Below are 19,975 nucleotides of genomic sequence, written 5' to 3' on the forward strand. Positions count from 1 at the left end.
GGGGCCAGATCACCATCAGGTTCTGCTCTGACAGTCACTACGGCAGCTTCTTAACTGCTGCTGCTGCTGCTAAGTCGCTTCAGTCGTGTCCGACTCTGTGCGACCCCATAGATGGCAGCCCACCAGGCTTCCCCATCCCTGGGATTCTCCAGGCAAGAACACTGGAGTGGGGTGCCATTTCCTTCTTAACTTCTGTCCACCCTCCATTCTTGCTCCTCCCAACTTACTGTCCTCTGTGGTGCCAGGTGGAGCTCTGAAACATACATCAGATCAGCTCACATCACATAAGCATGCCTGCTCAGTTTCTCAGTCACTAAATCGTGTCCAGCTCTTTGTGACCCCATAAACTATAGCCCACCAGGCTCTCTGTCCATGGAATTTCTCCAGGCAAGAAGACTGGAGTGGGTTGCCATTTCCTTCTCCTGGTGATCTTCCCAACCCAGGGATTGAACCCTTGTCTCCCGCATTGGCAGGCGGCATCTTTACCTCCAAGCCACCACACACCCCCTGTCTTAAAATCCTACAGCTTCTTATTCCTCTTAGGAGCAAGACAGACCTTCAGAACAAGTCCCTGACTGATTTTGAGCAACCTCTCACACCACTCTCTCCTTCCTACCTGCGTGGATGATTTCAGTGGAATTTGTGGGGCATGTTGACCTTGTTACTTGGACTTGGGAAGCCCACCATCACATTGACAACCCTCTCTTGATCCTTATAAGCTTCAGTTAATAAGAGGAACTTGTCTTTTCATCCTTGGAATGAATGTACTCCCCAAGGAGCCTGAGACCCCCTACATGTTATCACAAGCTAATTGGTTCGGATTAAGGGATATATTTTGTGTAAAGAATGACCTATTTTCAAAATGCAGATTTGCCTGATTCCCTTTGATGATGAGACTAGCATCCAGGCTATTCCCAGGAAAAATCACTCTTGAGAAACCCCGCCTGTTTCTCTACAGATCCCTTTGTTTTCTCATTGTAGCCATGGGAATAAAGAAATCTTCTCTTGCCGGGGAATCCAGCTGGCCGTGGACTGGTTCAGGGACAGAGGACACACCTACATCAAAGTTTTTGTCCCCTCCTGGAGGAAAGAGCCACCGAGGTCTGACGCCCCGATTACAGGTATGCTCGAGCGGCTGCGCTCTCAAGACACACTGCTCACCTTTCCTCCGCAGCACTCCCCACAGCTGCAATCGGCTGTCTGCTTACCGTTTGTTTGATGGTGTCTGTCTTCTCGCTGAACTCTAAGCTCCATGAAAGCACGACCAGAGCCCTAGCGCCTGGTGTAACATCTGGCATGTTGTAGGTGCCTAATAGTTGTTGAACAGGCGATTGGGCGTATTTACTCTTTTAGTGTGAAAGATTAAGTTTCGAAAATAACTATTTTATAACTTTTAACACTCTTCAGAAAAAGTTGGTCTGCTTCCCACCCCTAATAGAGTATAGGAAATGAAAGAGACATCCATTTGGTCCACTGACTATCTAGTCCAATCTCTTCATTAACAACAAAAAAAAAAAGGAAATCGGCATCCAGGGAATTCTTTATTTTTAATTCTTACATCAGCTATTTTAAGCTACAAAGAACAGAATAAGTCATTTAAATAAACAGGTTTTTTTTTGTTTGTTTGTCTGGCTTTCTTATAAGAAGAGGTCCCATCCTGAGATATTATTGGTGTTGTTTCAGCCATGTTAGCAATGGTATGACTGACCTCAAGTGATCCTGGGAGGTTTCACTGAGTTTTTCTTCCAGTCTTTTAACTGAAGGTTTTTGGTTTTGTTTTCAGTTCTGTCAGTGTTTACCAATTGCTTCTTATTCTCTTTCTGATTCTATTTTAAATAAAATGCTATTCTTGTTTTATAGTATCTTCTTGAATATTCCTATACTAATACAGGCTTTGAAAAAGTTCTCTGAAGGTCCATGAATCATATTTCTTTTCTCTGATTCTCTTTGTTCCCTTGTCTTTTTCTCTCTGTGCTGTTAAATCTTCTTCCCCAAAGTTTGGTGATCCTTTGCTTGTTAATGTTTACTTGTGAATAAAGAACCAGACTGGTTAAATATACACCTGTGCAATTTCCATAGACTTTCTCTCCTGGTATTTGGATCTCTCCCCCAAAGTCAAGGCTGACCTTTGACTATGTTGACCAGCAGAGTTTGCTTCATCGCACCCTGCATGCAACAGGCAGGAGGCAGCTGTTGGAACTGGAAGTAGCATTGCCGCAAGGGTGATGTTTTACTGTAGGAGGTCAAAGGCCTCCTCCTTTGTAGTTACGTTTTCACTTCCCTTATAGATACGGGGACAGGAAAGGGTGGATGGGGCTGCCCCATAGTAACCCTTCAGTTAATCATCTGACTTTTTCCCACTCTCCACTCCTGCTGGAAAGTGGGGCTTTGCAGAGAACAGGCTCCACCTCTGCTTCAGCCTCTGTATGCATTCGGGGGTTATGGCTCCCTCTATAATATAGGATCAGTATAATCCTACCTGCTTTCTGTCTTCCTAAAATTTATCAAAATTTGATTTTGCTGGTGGTTTTTTTTTATGTGATTTTTAATGTGATTATGAATCTCTTCCCCCTTCTGTACTTTTTCACTGCTTTTTCAATGAGATTATGAGAAGCCAGGGAATGAACACTTGTGTTCATCATGGACCACTCATCCCAGATTACTCTTTATGGTCTGAATGTGGAGGATGGTGGCTTTCAACAGTTGTGCAGTATTGTGCAATATATATTATGCAACATAGAATGGGTAAAGAGTAGGGAATTCACTTTGGGGTAGGGAAGAATTTTTAAACAAGCCACAAGAAGTGTCAGGAGATGGGAAAGAGTCATAAATTTGCCTACATTAAAATAGAAACTTCTGTTCATTAGCAGATACCACAAAAACAAGAGAATGAAAAAACAAGCCTCAGACTGGGAGAGGCCACACATCACATATCCCTGATGAAGGATTACGGTCCAGAATCTACAGGGAACTTCTCCAGGCTAGTAAGACTGAAAGGAGAGATAGAAATATGTGCTGAGGCATGAATAAGCCTTTGATGGGAAACACAAATGGCCAGTAAACATATGAAGAGATGTTCAGTTGTATTAGTAACCAGAGAAACGCAAAATAAAACCACAAGAGGCTACTTTATACCCTATCTATCTATCCCCAATCTATATATAGATCGGGAAAAATTTTAAAACCTGCAAATGTCAAGTGCTGGCAAGTTCATCTCAGATGTTGTGTTGAGTAGTAACTTGATATAACTTCTTTGGAAAATGATTCAGCATTGTTCTTGTAAGGCAGCTTTCCCTACAATTCAGCAATATCATTTCTTAAGACAGACCCTGGAGAAATCCTTGTCTCCTGTACAGGGAGACTTCTGTGCAAAACTGACAACCTTGACATGGCCAGACCTCCCCCACACACTGTTCAATGAAGAAACAAATTGCATAGGATGTACGCATGAGGACTCCATTTGTGTAAAGTCTGGAGGTTCATAATCATGTTGGAAATAATCCTTTTGAAGGGTACATATGTATGCATCCTAAAAAGTAAGAGCAAGGGAATTATAAATACAAAGTTCTAAAAACTGGGTTATCTTAAAGGGAGTGAAGGGAGAGGTAAACTTCAAGCCACAATGGGGACTGCAAAGCACAAACTGTGCTCTGTTCTCAAAGGGAGTGCTGCATACATGGCATTTAACAAATTAATTATAAATTTAAATTGAAGTATAATTGACTTACAGTATTATATTAGTGGGGTTCCTAGGTAGTGCTAATGGTAAAGAATCCACCCACACTGCAGAAGACATGGGTTCAGTCCCGGAGTCAGGAAGATCCCCTGGAGGAGGGCATGGCAACCCACTCCAGTATTTTTGCCTAGAGAATCCCAAGGACAGAGGAGCCTGGCGGGCTACAGTCCATAGGGCCGCAGAGTCAGACATGACTGAGCACAATTACATTAGTTTCAGGTATACGGCATAGTGATTTGGTATTTTTATACATTACAAAATGATCACCTTTTTTTAAAGTTATTTTTGTGCTATTATATGCATTACGCACTTTTTTGAAAAGTCTGGGAACCATATCATATAGCAAAGGACTTAGACTTGAGGGGAGAAACAATTTGTGAAGAACATGCTCATATTTTTTCACATTGGGAGTAACTGTTTCATGTGGAAGGAATTTCTTTCGTCTCCAACTTCGAAGCTAAGATCACAGAGTAGACCTTCCAGGTATGCAGATTTTAGCTCCTGTTAAGAGTCCTTGTAACGCCTGCACCACCTGAGACATAATCCATCCTCCCAGGTTTCTTGGGGGCTCGCCAGCCCCACATGGACTGGTTCAGCCTCCCCACAGATGCTGTGAGGCAGGTGCAGGAGTTGTTTTCCTTATTTTAAAAATGTAAAACTTGATGTTTAGAGAGGGGCAAAGCACCCCAGTGTCAAGTGTTAGTCACTCAGTCGTGTCTGACTCTTTGCAATCATAGACTGTAGCCCGCCAGGCTCCTCTGTCCCTGGGATTTCCCAGGCAAGAATACTGGAGTGGATTGCCACTTCCTTCTCCAGGGCATCTTCCTGCCCCAGGGATCGAACTTGAGTCTCCTGCTTGACTTAGATGGAGGTGGGGGGAGGGGGAAGAAGCGGGGAGGAGGGGGCCATCGGAGAGGAGCCTGGAGTTGCTGGACCTGCCTCAGGTCTGAGGCTGGTTCTGGGGGTGGGGAGTCCGCCTACCCGGAGAAGATGCTCCATGCGGTGCCCCCTGCTGTCTGCAGAGCAGCACGTGCTGGAGGAGCTGGAGAGGCAGGCGGTGCTGGTGTACACGCCGTCCCGCAAAGTGAGCGGCAAGCGCGTGGTGTGCTATGACGACCGCTACATCGTGAAGGTGGCCTACGACCTGGACGGCGTCATCGTCTCCAACGACAACTACCGCGACCTGCAGAGCGAGAACCCTGAGTGGAAGTGGTTCATCGAGCAGAGGCTGCTCATGTTCTCCTTCGTCAACGATCGGTACGTGGTGCCCATGGGGTCCCAGGGTGCGTGGGACGGGGGCGGTGACCGGCAGAAACCGCTCCAACTAGCTCGGGCCCGCGGGGCTCAGTCACGGGCTCTAAGACATCCCCCCGCCCTCCACCATCTCTGTCGGCCTCTCGGTTCTCCTCTCTTTCGAGACCAGCTTTCCCCTTGGGGCTGTTTTGTTCCTACTGCCTGTGACCCTTCTGTTCCCATGCCCACATCCAGCTGACCCAGCGCCCAGTTGCCTGACAGGTGTCCAGGCATGGGCAACATCCTCTTTTCTTTGGGGCTGTTTAAGATCTTGGAACTGACTGTCTTAATAGGGCTTGGTGGACATTTTCCAGAGAATCTGATTGATTTCATCTGCCCGCCCTGGGTCAGGTCCACCTCGGACCTACCAGAGACAGGGTGGTGGGTGGGACGGGGAGGGTGTGGTCAGGGTCACAAGGTACAGACCAGATAGCAGATGCAGGACAAGGGCCTCCTGGCAGAGCTAAGGTGGGAGAAGTGATGGCTGGTCCACGGCCGTCCTGTTGAGGGGCAAGGGGAGGATCCTGGCTGGGTGGGTGTGGTCACAGGGTGGGACAAGGTGGGGGAGGGCACGGCCGCTGAGACCTGGCTCCATCTCAATTTCTGTTCCAGGAATAACAGCTCTGTCCTCATTGCTGGCTCTCTCCTTGGCTGTTAAGAATGTGGTCGAGGACAAGCTGCTCAGCTCTGTGAGGGCAGGGCATGTATGTGTTTTATCTGCAACGGGCCCCAGCCAGCCTGGCACACGTGGGCACCCAATGGCTAGGAATAGTTGTAGATAGTGAGTGACTGTCACTGGCTGCAGCCCTAAGGAAGGGAAGACGGGAACAGAGAGGCCACATGGCCGCTGCATGCAGCAGACCAAATCTTGACCCCAGAGCCTGGGGGGCTGTGTGTGTGGTGGAAAGAGCTGGAAGCAGCAGATGAGGCTTCAAGCTGAGGCTCTGCCATTTACCAGCTGTGTGAGGTGTGCGAACTCTCAACCTCACTGGGCTGAGCGTCCTTCACCTTGAACTTACCACACTTTGGTTTAGTCAAGGAGCTTCCCAGGTGGTGCTAGTGGTAAATAACCCACCTGCCAATGCAGGAAGCATAAGAGACGCGGGTTCTATCCCTGGATCATTAAGATCCCCTGGAGGAGGAAGTGGCTACCCACTCCGGTATTCTTGCCTGGAGAATCCCATGGACAGAGGAGGCTGGCGGGCTGCAGTCCACATGGTCGCAAAGAGCTGGACATGACTGAAGCGACTCAGCACGCATGCACAGATTAGTCACTCTTACCTCTTAGCTGATCTGGAGGATCAGAGAGGACTGTGCCCCATAGAGGCTGTGGTTACTCTTAGGTCAGGCCAGGACATGTGCCTCCAGGGGCGTGCTGGTGCCCCCACTACCCCCAGGCTCACAGTCAAGGAGGCAGAGGTTAGCTCCTAAGCCCCAGGGCAGATGGTCAGAGCAGCTACCCTGCAGTAACCCCCACAGTCATGTCCACATTCACAAGGCTGGCAGCTCCCTCTCTCTGGCTCCGCCCTGGAGGAAATCTGGCATGGCTGGTCATCATGGGATCCAGAAAATCCTCACTGAGGTCTGATGGATCATGGCTGCCTCTGGCCTGGCGACAGCTCGGGGTCCAGGCCAAGTCCTCTTGACGCACTGGCCTCCGCTCAGGGCCTGCCTGGAGGTCCCCAGCTGCCAGAGTGCAGAGCCTGCCGCCTGCCCGAGGGCAAGGACGCCCTCCCCACACCCAGGGCATGTCCACAGGGCTGTCTTGGCCCAGCTCCCGGCTGTGAGGCCCGGGAAAGAGCAGGAGGTGAAGCCTCAGGGAACTTTTAATAACTGCACTGGGTGGCTCCCTGGATTCTTGGTCAGGGCCCAACTCTGAGAAGCCAGCTGTGTAGCTGGGATCTCAGCCACAGAGGCTGTCCTCGGCCGGGGATCGCCCAGCTCAGGGTCGGCCTGGTGGACGTGGTCTGCAGGGTGGGACCCCCAGCATGACCCTCCACTCTTAGGGGGAAGCCAGTCTGTAAAAACAGGCCCCTGATTAGAATCCACACCCTCTCTAGTGGAACCTTTGTATGACCTTCGAGTGTCTCCTGGGAATGAAAATATTCACATATAAAAAAAAAAAATGGATTGTGCTAAATGAGGGAGTTTTCCTTCTGAGAAATGTTTTCCCCCTTGAGCTCTGGGCTCTGTAGCTGTGTTCCCTTCTTCCTTAATGCCTGGGAAGGGAAGGGGCTGGCAGGGGGCAGGGTGGTGTCAGAGAGTGACATAGTAACATTCCCCCCGCAGACCCCAGGTTTTCGGGGGGTGGGGTGGAGCCCAGGCTGCACCTGTGTGCAGGCCACACCTGTATCCTCTGCCTTTCTGACCTGCTGACTGGCCTTTCAGACTCTGTAAATTTTTTATCCTGCACCTGAGAGGCTCAGACCTGTGGGGTGACACGGGAGAAATGGAGTTAACAGAACAAGAGGCCATTTGTGGCCCCACAGAGGTCTCTAGCCACCCATCGAGGACACTGGAAGACAGCATGGAACCGCTTTCAGGCTAAGTCCCGGGGAGGCCTGGTGCACTTCTGCTTCATCGTTAGTGGCTAAAATCCACCTGGGAAACTGTTACAATGCAGATTCCCGCACAGCCCGAGGTTCTGTTTAAGCAGCTCTCTTGTGAGGCTCAGAGCCTGCCTTTTTCAAGGAGCTGCTGAGTGAGTCTGATGCTGCTGACTCAGCAGGAGAAACACCTGGATGAGGCCTGGGGCCGCTGTCCTGGGAGCTGTCCACGCTGAGCTCTGTGCCGGTCAGTGTGGACAAAGGCTGCACGTCTCTAACACGCTGCAACTCCTGGGTGGGAGAAAGAGCCCCGAACCGAGAGGCCAGGCCAAAGCCAGGCCTGGTGCTGCTCTCCTCCCCCTCCACCAGGTGCCATCGGTGAGTTTCTGTGTGGCTTGCAGTCACCCACCCCCATGCTTGTTTTCTAGGTTCATGCCTCCTGATGACCCCCTGGGCCGTCGGGGACCCACCTTGAGCAACTTCCTGAGCAGGAAGCCAAAGCCCCCAGAGCCGTCCTGGCAGCACTGCCCCTACGGTGGGTAGCGCCCCACATCTGTGGGCCCTGTTCAGGTCAGAAGTGCTGGCTGGCTGGTCAACAGCATGGGTTCTAGCCGGGGTTCCGATATTTCATGTTTCTAGAAAGATGTAAGGTAATATAGGCCGCGTCCTATGTGTATTAATAAGCAGATGAAGAATACGGAGGCTCTCTTTGCATGTATACATCGCATGATTCATCCGTAATTCATGTCTTGGCAAATGTGTCTAACAGATGAGAAGGTTGTTATTGTATCTGATATATAGTGTGTTGCTAAAAATAAGCCTGTTAAGATTTGTAAAATTAGGCAAATGCCTAATAGAGAACCAGAGTTTCATCCTGATGAGATGTTTGATGGTCAGCAGCACGGGCTGTTAGCCGGGTTCTGCCCTTAGTCAGCTGTGTGACCCTGGGGAGGTAACTGAACCTCTCTGGATGGCAGTTAGAAAGCTGTAATCATTGTCATTGTAATGACGAACTGCCATCCCAGACGCCTGTTGCATAAGGCTTGTGAGGGCTGGATGCAGGGGTCACCCACAGAGCAAAGCCACGGCCAGGAACCAGGATTGCTGTCTGTGTGCACCCCCAAGCTCTCCTTTCTCAGTCCCTTCCTCTGGCACCTTGTGCCCCCATCCTGCCCCACAGTCTCCCCTACCCTCCTACTTTGGTTGGTAGGAGACTTTGGTTGGTGATATCCACTAAGAATCGAGGATTCTATCCCAGAGCCCTCCAGGGACACCAGCCTTCTAGCCAGTTCTTTCACTAGCTTGCTTTAGCAAGTTATTTAATGTACCCAGGTCTGGTTTCTTTGTGCCTATAAAAGTTTAGGACGTCTTAAGTGATACTGAAAGTCATTTCTTGTTAGAATTAAGGTGCTCACAGACACATTCTGGTGGCCGGTCTTCCCTTCCACTCTCAGAAGGGCCCTGATTTGGATGATAAATTATTTGATCACCTGTGTTAAAACAGTCTATAAGGAAGAGGGCAAGGGATGTGGACTGGGGGGGGGAAGGGGGGGGTGGACACGGAGGGTGGGGGGAGGGGGGACATGCAGGGTAGGGGTAGGGAGGAAATCAAGTGAGCAGTGGAGGCCCATCCATATGCACCTACTCTTCACCTCCGAGGTTGGCAGGATCCACAGGATCCCTGGGGAAGTAGAGGCTGAAGGTCACTGGACCCAGAGATTCGGTCTCAGTTCCTGGTTATGGAGTCCGCAGACAAGACCTTGCCTTGAGCTGGTAACGCTGGGGTACTGTGTGCAGCGCCCAGTACCACGAGGAGCAGGGTGCTGCGCCCGCATCCATCCTGTCGGCGCCCCAGGGCACTTCTCGCCCGCCACCTCCTCTGGCCCCAAACCTTGTAAGGCTGCAGCAGGCCTGGGGGCCTTCCCCCCAGGAATCGCCAACAAGAAAGGCGGCGCGGGGCGGCCGCTGCCGGGACCCCACGGGCGTCCTCACCCGAGGTCTCACCATGGTCCTCCCCCCACCCCCACTCTGTCCCTTCCAGGCAAGAAATGCACCTACGGCATCAAGTGCAAGTTCTACCACCCGGAGAGGCCGCACCAGGCGCAGCTGGCGGTGGCCGACGAGCTCCGCGCGCAGACACGGGCCTGGCGGGGCGCGGGCGGCGAGGAAGAGCGGCGGGGGAGCGCGCGCGCGGCCAGCCTGGGGGAGCAGGGCGGCTCCCGGGACGCCCCCGCCGCCCGGCCCGGCCCCCGGGAGCTCGGCACGGGCAGCCTGCCCACTGCGCGGCGGTCGGCGGGCGTGGCGACTCTCGAAAGCAGCTTCTCGCGGCTCTTCCTGAGTGACGACCCGGGGCTCCTCCGGGCGCCCCCTCGGGGCCCTGGCTGCGGCCTCGCACCCGGGCCGCCCGGTCCCGATTGGGTGGCGCCCGGGTCCTTGTCGTCCCTGCCAGCCCCACCCGGCCTCCTGAGCCCGCCTGGCCTGCGGGGTGAGTATGGCCCCCGCGCCCCGCAGAGCGACCGACGCTCCCCGCGCCAGCAGCCCGGCGACCCGTGGGTCCTTCCTCCAGGCGCTGGCCAGCTCCCGGGTCGCTCGGCCTGGGCCGAGTCGGACTGGGACGACGGTGCCTTCGGGGGGCCCTTGAGGCCGGCGCCCCAGGCTGTAGCTGGCGAGGTGGACGCGCGCTCCCGGGCGCGCACCGCGCTCTGCAGTATCTTTCCGCCCCACGAGGTGGACAGCATCATGGCCCTGTTCCCCGAGCTCTCCGACGTGGCCAGGCTCATGCTCCTCATCCAGAGATTCCAAAGGTCCAGTGCGCCCGTGGGGAAGCGCTGAGGAGCTAGTGGAAGCCACCGCGTGTGATGACACAGTCTTGTCTTGTACCCTAACTGGGCTGGTGGTGATCAGCCTGCACCTGGGCCTGCCCACCCTGTGGAGCCAGCCCCTTTTGCTTTAAAGATGGTCAGTTCCCTGGAGGAAGCCAGCTTCATCACCTTTTGTGGTGCCCATGGTGGCGCTTGATGACCTTCACTGATGACACAGGGGCTGCTGCTGCAAGTCCATGTCCTGCAGAATAAGGTTGACCTTAAGTGGCAGGAGTGATTTCTCCTGCCTGAAGACTAGGAGGCCCACTGCAGCCCCAAGGTTTTGTCCAGAGCACTCCTTGGCTGTTTTTGTCTAGCTACAACTGGGAGCCCTAAGCTGGTCACAAGATCAATTTAATGAGTGACACCTGAAATAGAGGGAAATGGGAAATTGCAGAGCATGCTCCACTTAGACAGGCTAAGTAGGAAAGTCTGTTAGCTACCAGTGTGCTTGGTAGCTATATGTATTCTTGGCTTCCATGGACAGAGGAGTCTGGCTGGCCCATAGGGTCGCATAGAGTGGGACATGACTGAAGCAACTTAGCACACACACACACAGCCATGTGAACTCAATGTGGGTAATGGGCAAAAGGGGGGAAACTGGTGAAAGGCCTTGGATTTCATTGCAGCAGATCAAGTTTGAAATCTGTCGTCAGTTGGCCAGAGGAGATGTTGGCATCTGGAGGTTTTCATATGAGCTGTTTTTAGCCTCTGAGGGGAACCCAGAGTTCTAGCTTCCATGTATGGGCCCTGCTTGTCACTCTGATATGGTGTGGCTGTGCTGGTTTGTGGAGGTGTGGCGGGTCGCCTGGTACCGGGCCCTCACACCCACACACCCCCCACTTGACTCAGGGCTGTGTCCTTGTTTTTCAGCCAGCCGTCCATCGTGGTAGTTTCCAGCCCAGGCCCTCTATTGCCCAAGCCTTCTGAGCCACACCTCACAGCTGAGCCCAATCCCAGTGATTTAGGACTTTTGCTCAGAAACCTCCAGGGGGATCCGAGGAGCGCTCGGATGAGCCTCTCGTCTATGAGGTTTCTCGCCACCTCAGCCATTGCTGTTTCTCCTAGCTAACTACTGCTTTGAGTTTGGGGAGGGGAGGGGAGGGCTTACCTATTTGCAATAGATAGAGATGAGGCAGTGCTGGCAGGATGCAGGCCTTGTGTCCTCTGGGGCTCTGGGTGGCATCCACCCATTCACTCTGGGGTACCAGTCCGACTCACAGATCTTGGCTGCTTTGTTCCTGAGAAGACCGTGAGGCACCTCCCAGTGGAAATCCACCTCCCAGACCGCGGCAAGACTGCAGACTGGCAAGCACTCCCAGGGTGTCTGCTGGAGAATCTGCTTCTGCGCCCTTCAGTGTGGTCAATGCTGCCTTTAGAGATACAGAGATGATGTGTTTCCTGAGAACCCTTTCATCTTTTTAAACCAGATTCTTAGTGTGGTTTCAGTCAGATCTCTTCCTCGCCTCTTTTTTTCCAAAGAGGAAACACACAAAATTGTACCTTAGTATTTTGAGACCACGGTCCTGAAGAAAACCCAGTCTTTCTAGACAAATTGGTTTTCCCTCACGGTGGTTTTTGTTTTCTTTTTGACAAGACAAGCTTTCTGGTAGAGCTGCTTTTCTCTCTTGGGTCTATGTCCTGACTTGGAATTGTTGTGTTGCTGATATACAGTGAGGACTGTTTAAACTGCTTCCTTTGAGGACAAGTTTGAGTTTTAGTAAGCTGTAAAGCTATTTTATTTGGTTCACTGTGATTAAGGCAAGCACAAAAACATGTGAAGAAACAGCATATTTCAATGTAATCCCCTTTGGAATTTTTTCCAAAGTCTTGGTATGTCTTTGTGACACAAAACATGAATGGGATGGGAGTGAATAAAATGTTCCTAGTTGCATAGCTGTTATTGTGTTCCGAGAATAAATCATTTTTTCCCCCCCGCACCTGGATTCTCCATTGTCAAACTGCATATCAGTTTCTCTTGTGGCAGCTTCCCACCTCCCCCATGCCCGGGGCTGGTTTCTCACATTAGATACTTTGTGTGTGAAGGCTGGGGCTATGGCTGCGTTATTCAGTGTTATTTATCCCTTGCGGGAGGTGAGAAAGGGCTGGAATTCATCTTTTCAAGGAGACGCAGCAAGGCCCAAGATGAGACGGGCCTTTGCTGGATGCTCAGCAGGCTGTTGTCGAGGACACCTGCAGAGTTCTCCATCACTTAAATCTTTGGCTCCCAGGGCTGGACCGTGTTTAACCACATGGTGTAGCTTTCCCAGAGGCCTCTAGGAGGTGATTTGAGACACAACTGCAGAATTCTGGAGGTTGAGGGGTAGAAGCAAGAGAAGCCACTCATGTCAGCATTGTTCTAGATCAAGTGAATCCCTGATCTCAGGATTTTCCACAGAGCTTGGATGGGGAGCAAGAAGCCAACTGCCAGCGGGCACGGGTATGACTCCCTGTCTCTGGGAAAAAAAGTCTTCTGTGGGGGACAGCAGGATAGGGGAGGGGGTGAATGGAAGGGTCATTAAGGAGTGGGTGATGGAAGAATGAGCTCTGGGAACTGGAGCAATGAAGTGGAATCACAAATCCCACCAGGAGGGAATGTGACCCTGTGCAAAATTAACCTGTGAGGCATACACAAAATCAAAAAGCAGGGCTCCGTATTTAAAAGTGACCAAGAGAGACTCCCTGGGTGGTCCAGTGGTTAAGAATCCGCCTTGCAGTGCAGAGGAAGTGGGTTCAATCCCTGCTCAGGGAAAAAAGATCCCATATGCCATGGAGCAACTAGGCCAGCATACAGCAATCACTGAGGCCTGGCCCCACTTAGAAGGTCCTTGTGCCTCAAAGAGCCCTCATAGTGCAACAGAGGTCCTGCATGCAGCAACTAGATATTGCCAAATAAAGAAATATTAAGAAAATTATAAAAAAAAAAATCTATACTCTTAAAAAAAAATAAAATAAAATAAAAGTGACCAAGAATTTCAAGACATTGGGACTTCCCTGGTGTTCCGCCTGCCAATGTAGGGGACACAGGTTTGATCCCTGGTTTGGGAACTGAGGTCCCACGTGCTGCAGGGTAACTAAGCCGGTGTGCCACAACTACTAAAGCCAGCATGCTCTAGAACCTGTGCTCTGCAACAAGAGAAGCCACCGCAATGAAAAGCTTGCACACTGCAACTAGAGCTGCTGCTGCTAAGTCGCTTCAGTCATGTCCGACTCTGTGCGACCCCATAGACGGCAGCCCACCAGGCTCCCCCGTCCCTGGGATTCTCCAGGCAAGAACACTGGAGTGGGTTGCCATTTCCTTCTCCAGTGCAGGAAAGTGAAAAGTCAAAGTGAAGTCGCTCAGTCGTGTCCAACTCTTCGAGACCCCATGGACTACAGCCTACCAGGCTCCTCCATCCATGGGATTTTCCAGGCAAGAGTACTGGAGTGGGGTGCCATTGCAACTAGAGAGTAGTCCCCAATTGCTGCAACTAGAGAAAGCTGATGAGCAGCAACGAGGACCTGGAACAGCCATAAATAAATAAGTAAATACTATATATATAAGAATTTCAAGATAGTGCCAACTAAGCATTGAAACAAGCCCTCCTAATGTCCACCTCTGATGCAAGGGGCTGAAGAAGAGAAGTCGGGAGGCTTGGGCAAACCACACACTGGATTGGCCACTTGCAAGTACATAGAAGATGTAGGTAGGGGTGGCTCTAACAGGGCAGCAAGCACGCTCATTGGTATCAGGCGAGGTGGTTTTTCACAAGTACTGCTCACAAACCTAATGGTGGGAGCTAGGATGGGGGCGGCTATGGGGCTGACTGAAATTAGAGGCTTGAACCTGTCAGGACACTCTCATCTGTTTTCTTCCATATGTGGAATTATTCTCTCCATTTAAGGACTTCCCTACACAATGAAGGAGAAGGAAACGGCAACCCACTCCAGTGTTCTTGCCTGGAGAATCCCATGGACAGAGAAGCCTGGTGGGCTACAGTCCATAGAGTCACAAAGAATTGGACACGACTGAAGTGATTTAGCACATAGCACGCAATGAAATCCATTCTGTTGGCAGGCAGGCACATATCCTTCTGGCTAAAGGACTCAAGAGGCAGCCTCAGAAAACTTTTGGGAAGAATTCTGATTGGTCAGGCTTGGATCACGTGTCCACCCCAACTGGTTGCCTAGAAGTTCTGCTATTGGGTCAGCTGGGCCTCAGGTCCACCTGTGGGCAGAGTGAGGGGCACACTGATTGTCAGTTCATACCTGAATCCACATGGTTTGTGGGGAGTTGATGGAGCTGGTGAGAGCTTCCATCAAAGAAGTAGGGACAGTGTCCAGGCAGACAAAACAAATACCCGGTGCACAGCAAAGCCAATCTACTGAAACTGGGCGTGCTAAGTCGCTTCAGTCGTGTCCAACTCTTAGCGACCCTATGGACTGGAACCCAGGCTCCTCTGTCCATGGGATTCTCCAGGCAAGAATACTAGAGTGGGTTGCCATTCCTTTCTCCAGGGGATCTTCCCAACCTAGGCATCGAACCTGAGTGTCCTGTAGCTCCTATATTAAGGCAGATTCTTTACCACTGAGCCTCTGGGGAAGCCCATACTGACACTGGGTCATGGGGAAAGAAAGTACAGTTTTATTGGATGGTGTCAGCAAGGAGAATGGGCAGCTGATGCTCAAAACACCCAAACTCCCCAATGGTTTTCAGGCAAGGGTTTTAAAAGGCAACATTAGACAAATTTTTGATTGATTGGTGAAGAGGTAACAGTGTGGTGTTTTAAAAATCTCAATTGTCAGACTACCAGTTCAGCTTATCTAGGATCCACCTGTTTGTGGTCAGCAGTTTTCACCTGGTGGGATCCTGGCTTCTGTAAAAACAACTTAAAAATGTGATCCGAAGGTTGTCTGTATCCCTCAAGGAAAACTAGAAGTCTTGTGATTCTTTTACAGCTGATCTATTACTTAGATTATCATTACTTTTTTTTGAGTTGACTGCTTTTCCAGTGACTCGGTGGTAAAGAATGAGCCTGCAATGCAGAAGACGTGGATTTGACTCTCGGGTTGGGAAGATCCCCTAGAGAAGGAAATGGCAACCCACTCCAGTATTCTTGCCTGGAGAATTCCATGGACAGAGGAGCCTGGGGAACTACAGTCCATGGGGTCACAAAAGAGTCAGACATGACTGAGCGACTAAAGAACAACAACAATCATTAACTGCTTTGAGTCTGTTCTTTGGGACTCAGGGAAGCCTCAGAGACTAGGGATTTTTCTACAAGCAAGAAATGGCGAACACACTGGGTCTGCACTGAGGAAGGTCCTTGTGCCTCAGGGCTCAGAACAGCCTCACCCTCTAGTACCCTCAACGATGGCCCTACCTGAGAAAGAAGCTGCTGTTTATTCTCTGTCCCCATTAGTCACATCCACAGACAGCACAGAGCAGAGCTTTCTGTAGGAGGAAGTTGGGAGGGCCTGCCGCCACAGCGGTATGCCCCTGAGGTATGATTGTGTTTGTCTTGCCAGTCCTGGGACTGCGGCCAGGTGAGTAGTTAGTTGAGAGACTGCCAGAACCCCTGTGGGGGAGGAAGCAGCTCCTCAGAGTCAAAGATGACCTGGCTCCCTCTCAGCCACTTCTCAGCTGATGCCCTCAGGAAGCTCTCAGGATCACGGCAGCTCAGCCCAGCAGCTTATGGCTGGGCTGAAAATGAGGGCTGAGGGCCTGACCCAGCTTGCCAATTGCTTTGTTCTGGATTCCGGGGGAAACAGTTCCCCTAAATGTCCTCATGGATGCAAGACACACCTGTCCTCATAATCAGAAACAGGAAAAGTGCTGGGTAAATAGAGGCAAACAGGCATGGTGCTCAGAAGCCAGCTGAGCGCTGTTCTTATTGACTGGCTGACAGACACTGGTTGACTGACTGACATTGATTGTTCTTTTAAGTTTTTTGTTTTTGGATGTGGACCGTTTTTTAAAGTTTTTATTGAATTTGTTACAATATTGCTTCTGTTTTTTGGCCACGAGACATATGGAATTTTAGCTCTCTGACCGAGGATCAAACCTGCACTCTCTGCATTGGAAGGTGAAGTCTTAACCCCTGGACTGCCAGGGAAGTCCCTGACTGACAATGATTGATTGACACTAATGGACAGACACTGATTAAGAAGGTGACTGACTGACTGACAGATACTGGCTGGCTGACTGACATTGATTGATTGACACTGACTGTCAGACACTAATTAAGAGACTGACTGACTGACTGACCATCACTGGCTGGTGGACAATGACTGGCAATGATTGGCGGATTGATTGACGTTGAGACACTCACAGGCTGACTGACACTGGATGAATGAGAAGTGGAAAGTGTGGTCAGCGCCTGTAGCTGTGGGGAGAGATTACTCAAATAGGATTTGAAAAACCACAATAGTTCTGACTTTATCTGCAGTCACCTTACTCTTGTTTTCAAGTCAAGTTGGATGCGTGACTAAAACAAGCCGTATTAAACCTCCAAAGGTCAGTTTGACCGATGTTCCTGATGACATAGCTTATGGAGGCGGTTTTATCCTTCAAAGGAAGAATAGGAAGCACAGGAAGGAGATGTGATGTCTCTTCCAGATGGCCTATTTGTCTCTCTCTCAGACTGTTTTTATCTCACATTTTCTCAAAACACCTGTTTCACATGAAATCACCTGCTAGGTAGCCCTCTGGGCTCCATGTTTTGCTCAATCCTGCCTCCTTAGCTCTCACCTCCTTGATCTCTTAGCCCCACCCCTGTCCTCAAACCTCCCGAACCTTCAAAGCCCCTTCCTCACGCTTCCTCCATGAAGCCTCCTCAGGCTGTCCCAACTCTGGTGAGCAGGCTTTCTGCTCAGATCACGTCATGCTGTCTTTCCAGGGGCTGAACATTTTTGGTCTGCTCCATGGGACCATGCCTCTGAATGGTGACTGGTGGCTCATCATTGAACTCTTCCCTGGAATTCAGGCTGGATGTCCCCAACACAACAGGCACACTTGGAGGGTTGGGACTCTGCCTTTAACCTTGTCTCTCCATCAACTCTTGAGTCCAGGCAGTCAGGATCAGCAAGGTTATGTTACAGAAACAAAATGGTCCCTAATCCCCGCCTCCTGAGAAATCTATATGCAGGTCAAGAAGCAATGGTTAGAACCAGACATGGACCAAAAAATTGGGAAAGGAATACATCCAGGGTGTTTATTGTCATTCTGCTTATTTAACTTATATGCAGAGTACATCATGCAAAATGCTGGCCTGAATGAAGCACAAGCTGGAATCAAGATTGCTGGGAGAAATATCAATATTTCTCAACAACCTCAGATATGCAGATGACACCATGCTTATGACAGAAAGTGAAGAACTAAAGAGCCTCTTGATGAAAGTGAAAGAGGAGAGTGAAAAAGGGCTTAAAAGTCAACAGTCAAAAAATGAAGAGCATGGCATCCGGTCCCATCTGCTAAGTCGCTTCAGTCATGTCAGACTCTGTGTGACCCCATAGACGCAGCCCACTAGGCTCTGCCGTCCCTGGGATTCTCCAGGCAAGAACACTGGAGTGGGTCGCCATTTCCTTCTCCAATGCATGAAAGTGAAAAGTGAAAGTGAAGCCGCTCAGTCATATCCGACTCTTAGTGACCCCATGGACTGCAGCCTACCAGGCTCCTCCACCCATGGGAGTTTCCAGGCAAGAGTACTGGAGTGGGGTGCCAGGGCCTTCTCCAGTCCCATCACTTCATGGCAAATAGATGGGGAAACAATGGAAACAGTGACAGACTTTATTTTTGGGGGGCTCCAAAATCACTGCAGATGGTGGTTGCAGCCATGAAATTAAAAGACGCTAGCTCCTTGGAAGAAAAGCTATGACCCACCTAGACAATATATTAAAAAGCAGAGATATTACTTTGCCAACAAAAATCCGTCTAGTCAAAGCTATGGTTTTTCCAGTAGTCATGTATATTGTTGGACTATAAAGAAAGCTGAGCGCCGAAGAATTGATGCTTTTGAACTGTGGTGTTGGAGAAGACTCTTGAGAATCCCTTGGACTGCAAGGAGATCCAACCAGTCAATCCCAAAGGAAATCAGTCCTGAATATTCATTGGAAGGGCTGATGCTGAAGCTGAAATTCCAATACTTTGGCCACCTGATGTGAAGAACTGACTTCTTGGAAAAGACCCCCATGCTGGGAAAGATTGAAGGCAGGAGGAGAAGGGGACAGCAGAGGAAAAAGATGATTGGATGGCATCACTGACTTGAGGGCCATGAGTTTGAGCAAGCTCCGGGAGTTGGCAATGGGCAGAGAAACCTGGCGTGCTGTAGTCCGTGGGGTTGCAAAGAGTCAGACATGACTGAGCAACTGAACTGAACTGAGCTGAATCCCAATAGCTAAGACCACGAGCTCGTTTCCCTACTGTGCTCCTTGTCTGTTGTAGGCTGGCTGGGGCTGTGTGTGCAGAGACTGCTCTCAGATGGGTACAGACCCTTAAAGCTCCTGCCCAGGTTTATGGCTGCTCACGTTTCATTGGCCAAAACAAGTGATGTGACAACACCTAACTCCCTGGGGGCAGGAAAATGCAATTCTTCTGTATGTCTATATATGAGAGGTATATTTGGAGAACAACACTACAAGCATTTGCCTGTGGTGGCTTAGAGAGAAATGTTTGGTGATTGAAAACCTCAACAGAAGGAATGAATTAAATGAATCATGGTGCATCCATTGAATAGAATACTATAAGCCACTGAAATGGTATCAAAGGAAGGTGTTGATGACACAGAAAATGTTGAGCCTATATTATGAAGTAGAAAAGTAAATTATAAAAACAACAACAACAAAAGAAAGCATATGGTCTCTTTTTTAAAAAAATGCATACTATACTTATAGAAAAGAACCAAGGGAAATTTAGTAGAAGGTCGAGAGAATATATCTGGGTGGGGTGATTATGATTACAAGTGACCCTCTTTCCCCTTTGGTCAGTATAGTCTTCTAAATATTCTATAGCTAATAATTTTGGTAACAAGAAAAAAATTCCTTGATAAACAATGCTGCCTTTAAAAAATAATAAAATACACATTCATTATAAAAGATCCAGAAAATTCAGGCATCTTAAATTAACATTTGATAACACCAAGGTGTAGATCCTTCCAGACCTCTTTCCATACATGCATGCATATTTAATTGAAAGAGAATCCTCATGGGTTAGGACCTGGGTCACACCTGGCTGAGGTCAGTGATGTCATAGTCCAGGTAGGCAGAGCCTTGTGCTGGATCCACTGCCAGAGAGTATTCTGGGCAGACCTTGGACCCCAGGAAGGCTGAAGGCTCTTGGGAGGCACCCCCATCCCAGCTCTATGTCTGTAAGCAGCAGTAGGTGGTCCATGAAGACCCATCACCTCTGGCACCCGAACCCACAAACATTCACATCTGGATTGCACCCTTGCAGGGGAAAGGGGGCAGCTCTCACCGCAGAGGTCTCTCAGGCTTATCACCTGGGAGACGAGGAAGATGGACATTTCCCATTCTCTATTTGTGTTTGTTGAGTTGATTCAGGG

The 19,975-nt window shown here is 50.0% G+C and overlaps 1 protein-coding gene across 3 annotated transcripts in view; it reads left to right on the forward strand.

Annotated features, from left to right (window-relative positions):
* Positions 1 to 12,339, forward strand: part of ZC3H12D (zinc finger CCCH-type containing 12D) — a 34,802-nt gene extending 22,463 nt beyond the window's left edge. For all 3 annotated transcript variants that reach the window (XM_025294415.2, XM_025294414.2, XM_025294416.2), the window contains exons 3-6: positions 982 to 1,121; positions 4,759 to 4,993; positions 8,004 to 8,110; positions 9,617 to 12,339. In XM_025294415.2, coding sequence (XP_025150200.1) covers positions 982 to 1,121; positions 4,759 to 4,993; positions 8,004 to 8,110; positions 9,617 to 10,407 — 1,273 coding nt within the window. In that variant the 3' untranslated portion in view covers positions 10,408 to 12,339. The remainder of the gene's footprint in view (positions 1 to 981; positions 1,122 to 4,758; positions 4,994 to 8,003; positions 8,111 to 9,616) is intronic.
* Positions 12,340 to 19,975: the final 7,636 nt, after the last annotated feature.

This window comes from Bubalus bubalis, chromosome 10, assembly GCF_019923935.1.
Source record: "Bubalus bubalis isolate 160015118507 breed Murrah chromosome 10, NDDB_SH_1, whole genome shotgun sequence".
NCBI classification, from domain to species: Eukaryota; Metazoa; Chordata; class Mammalia; order Artiodactyla; family Bovidae; genus Bubalus; species Bubalus bubalis.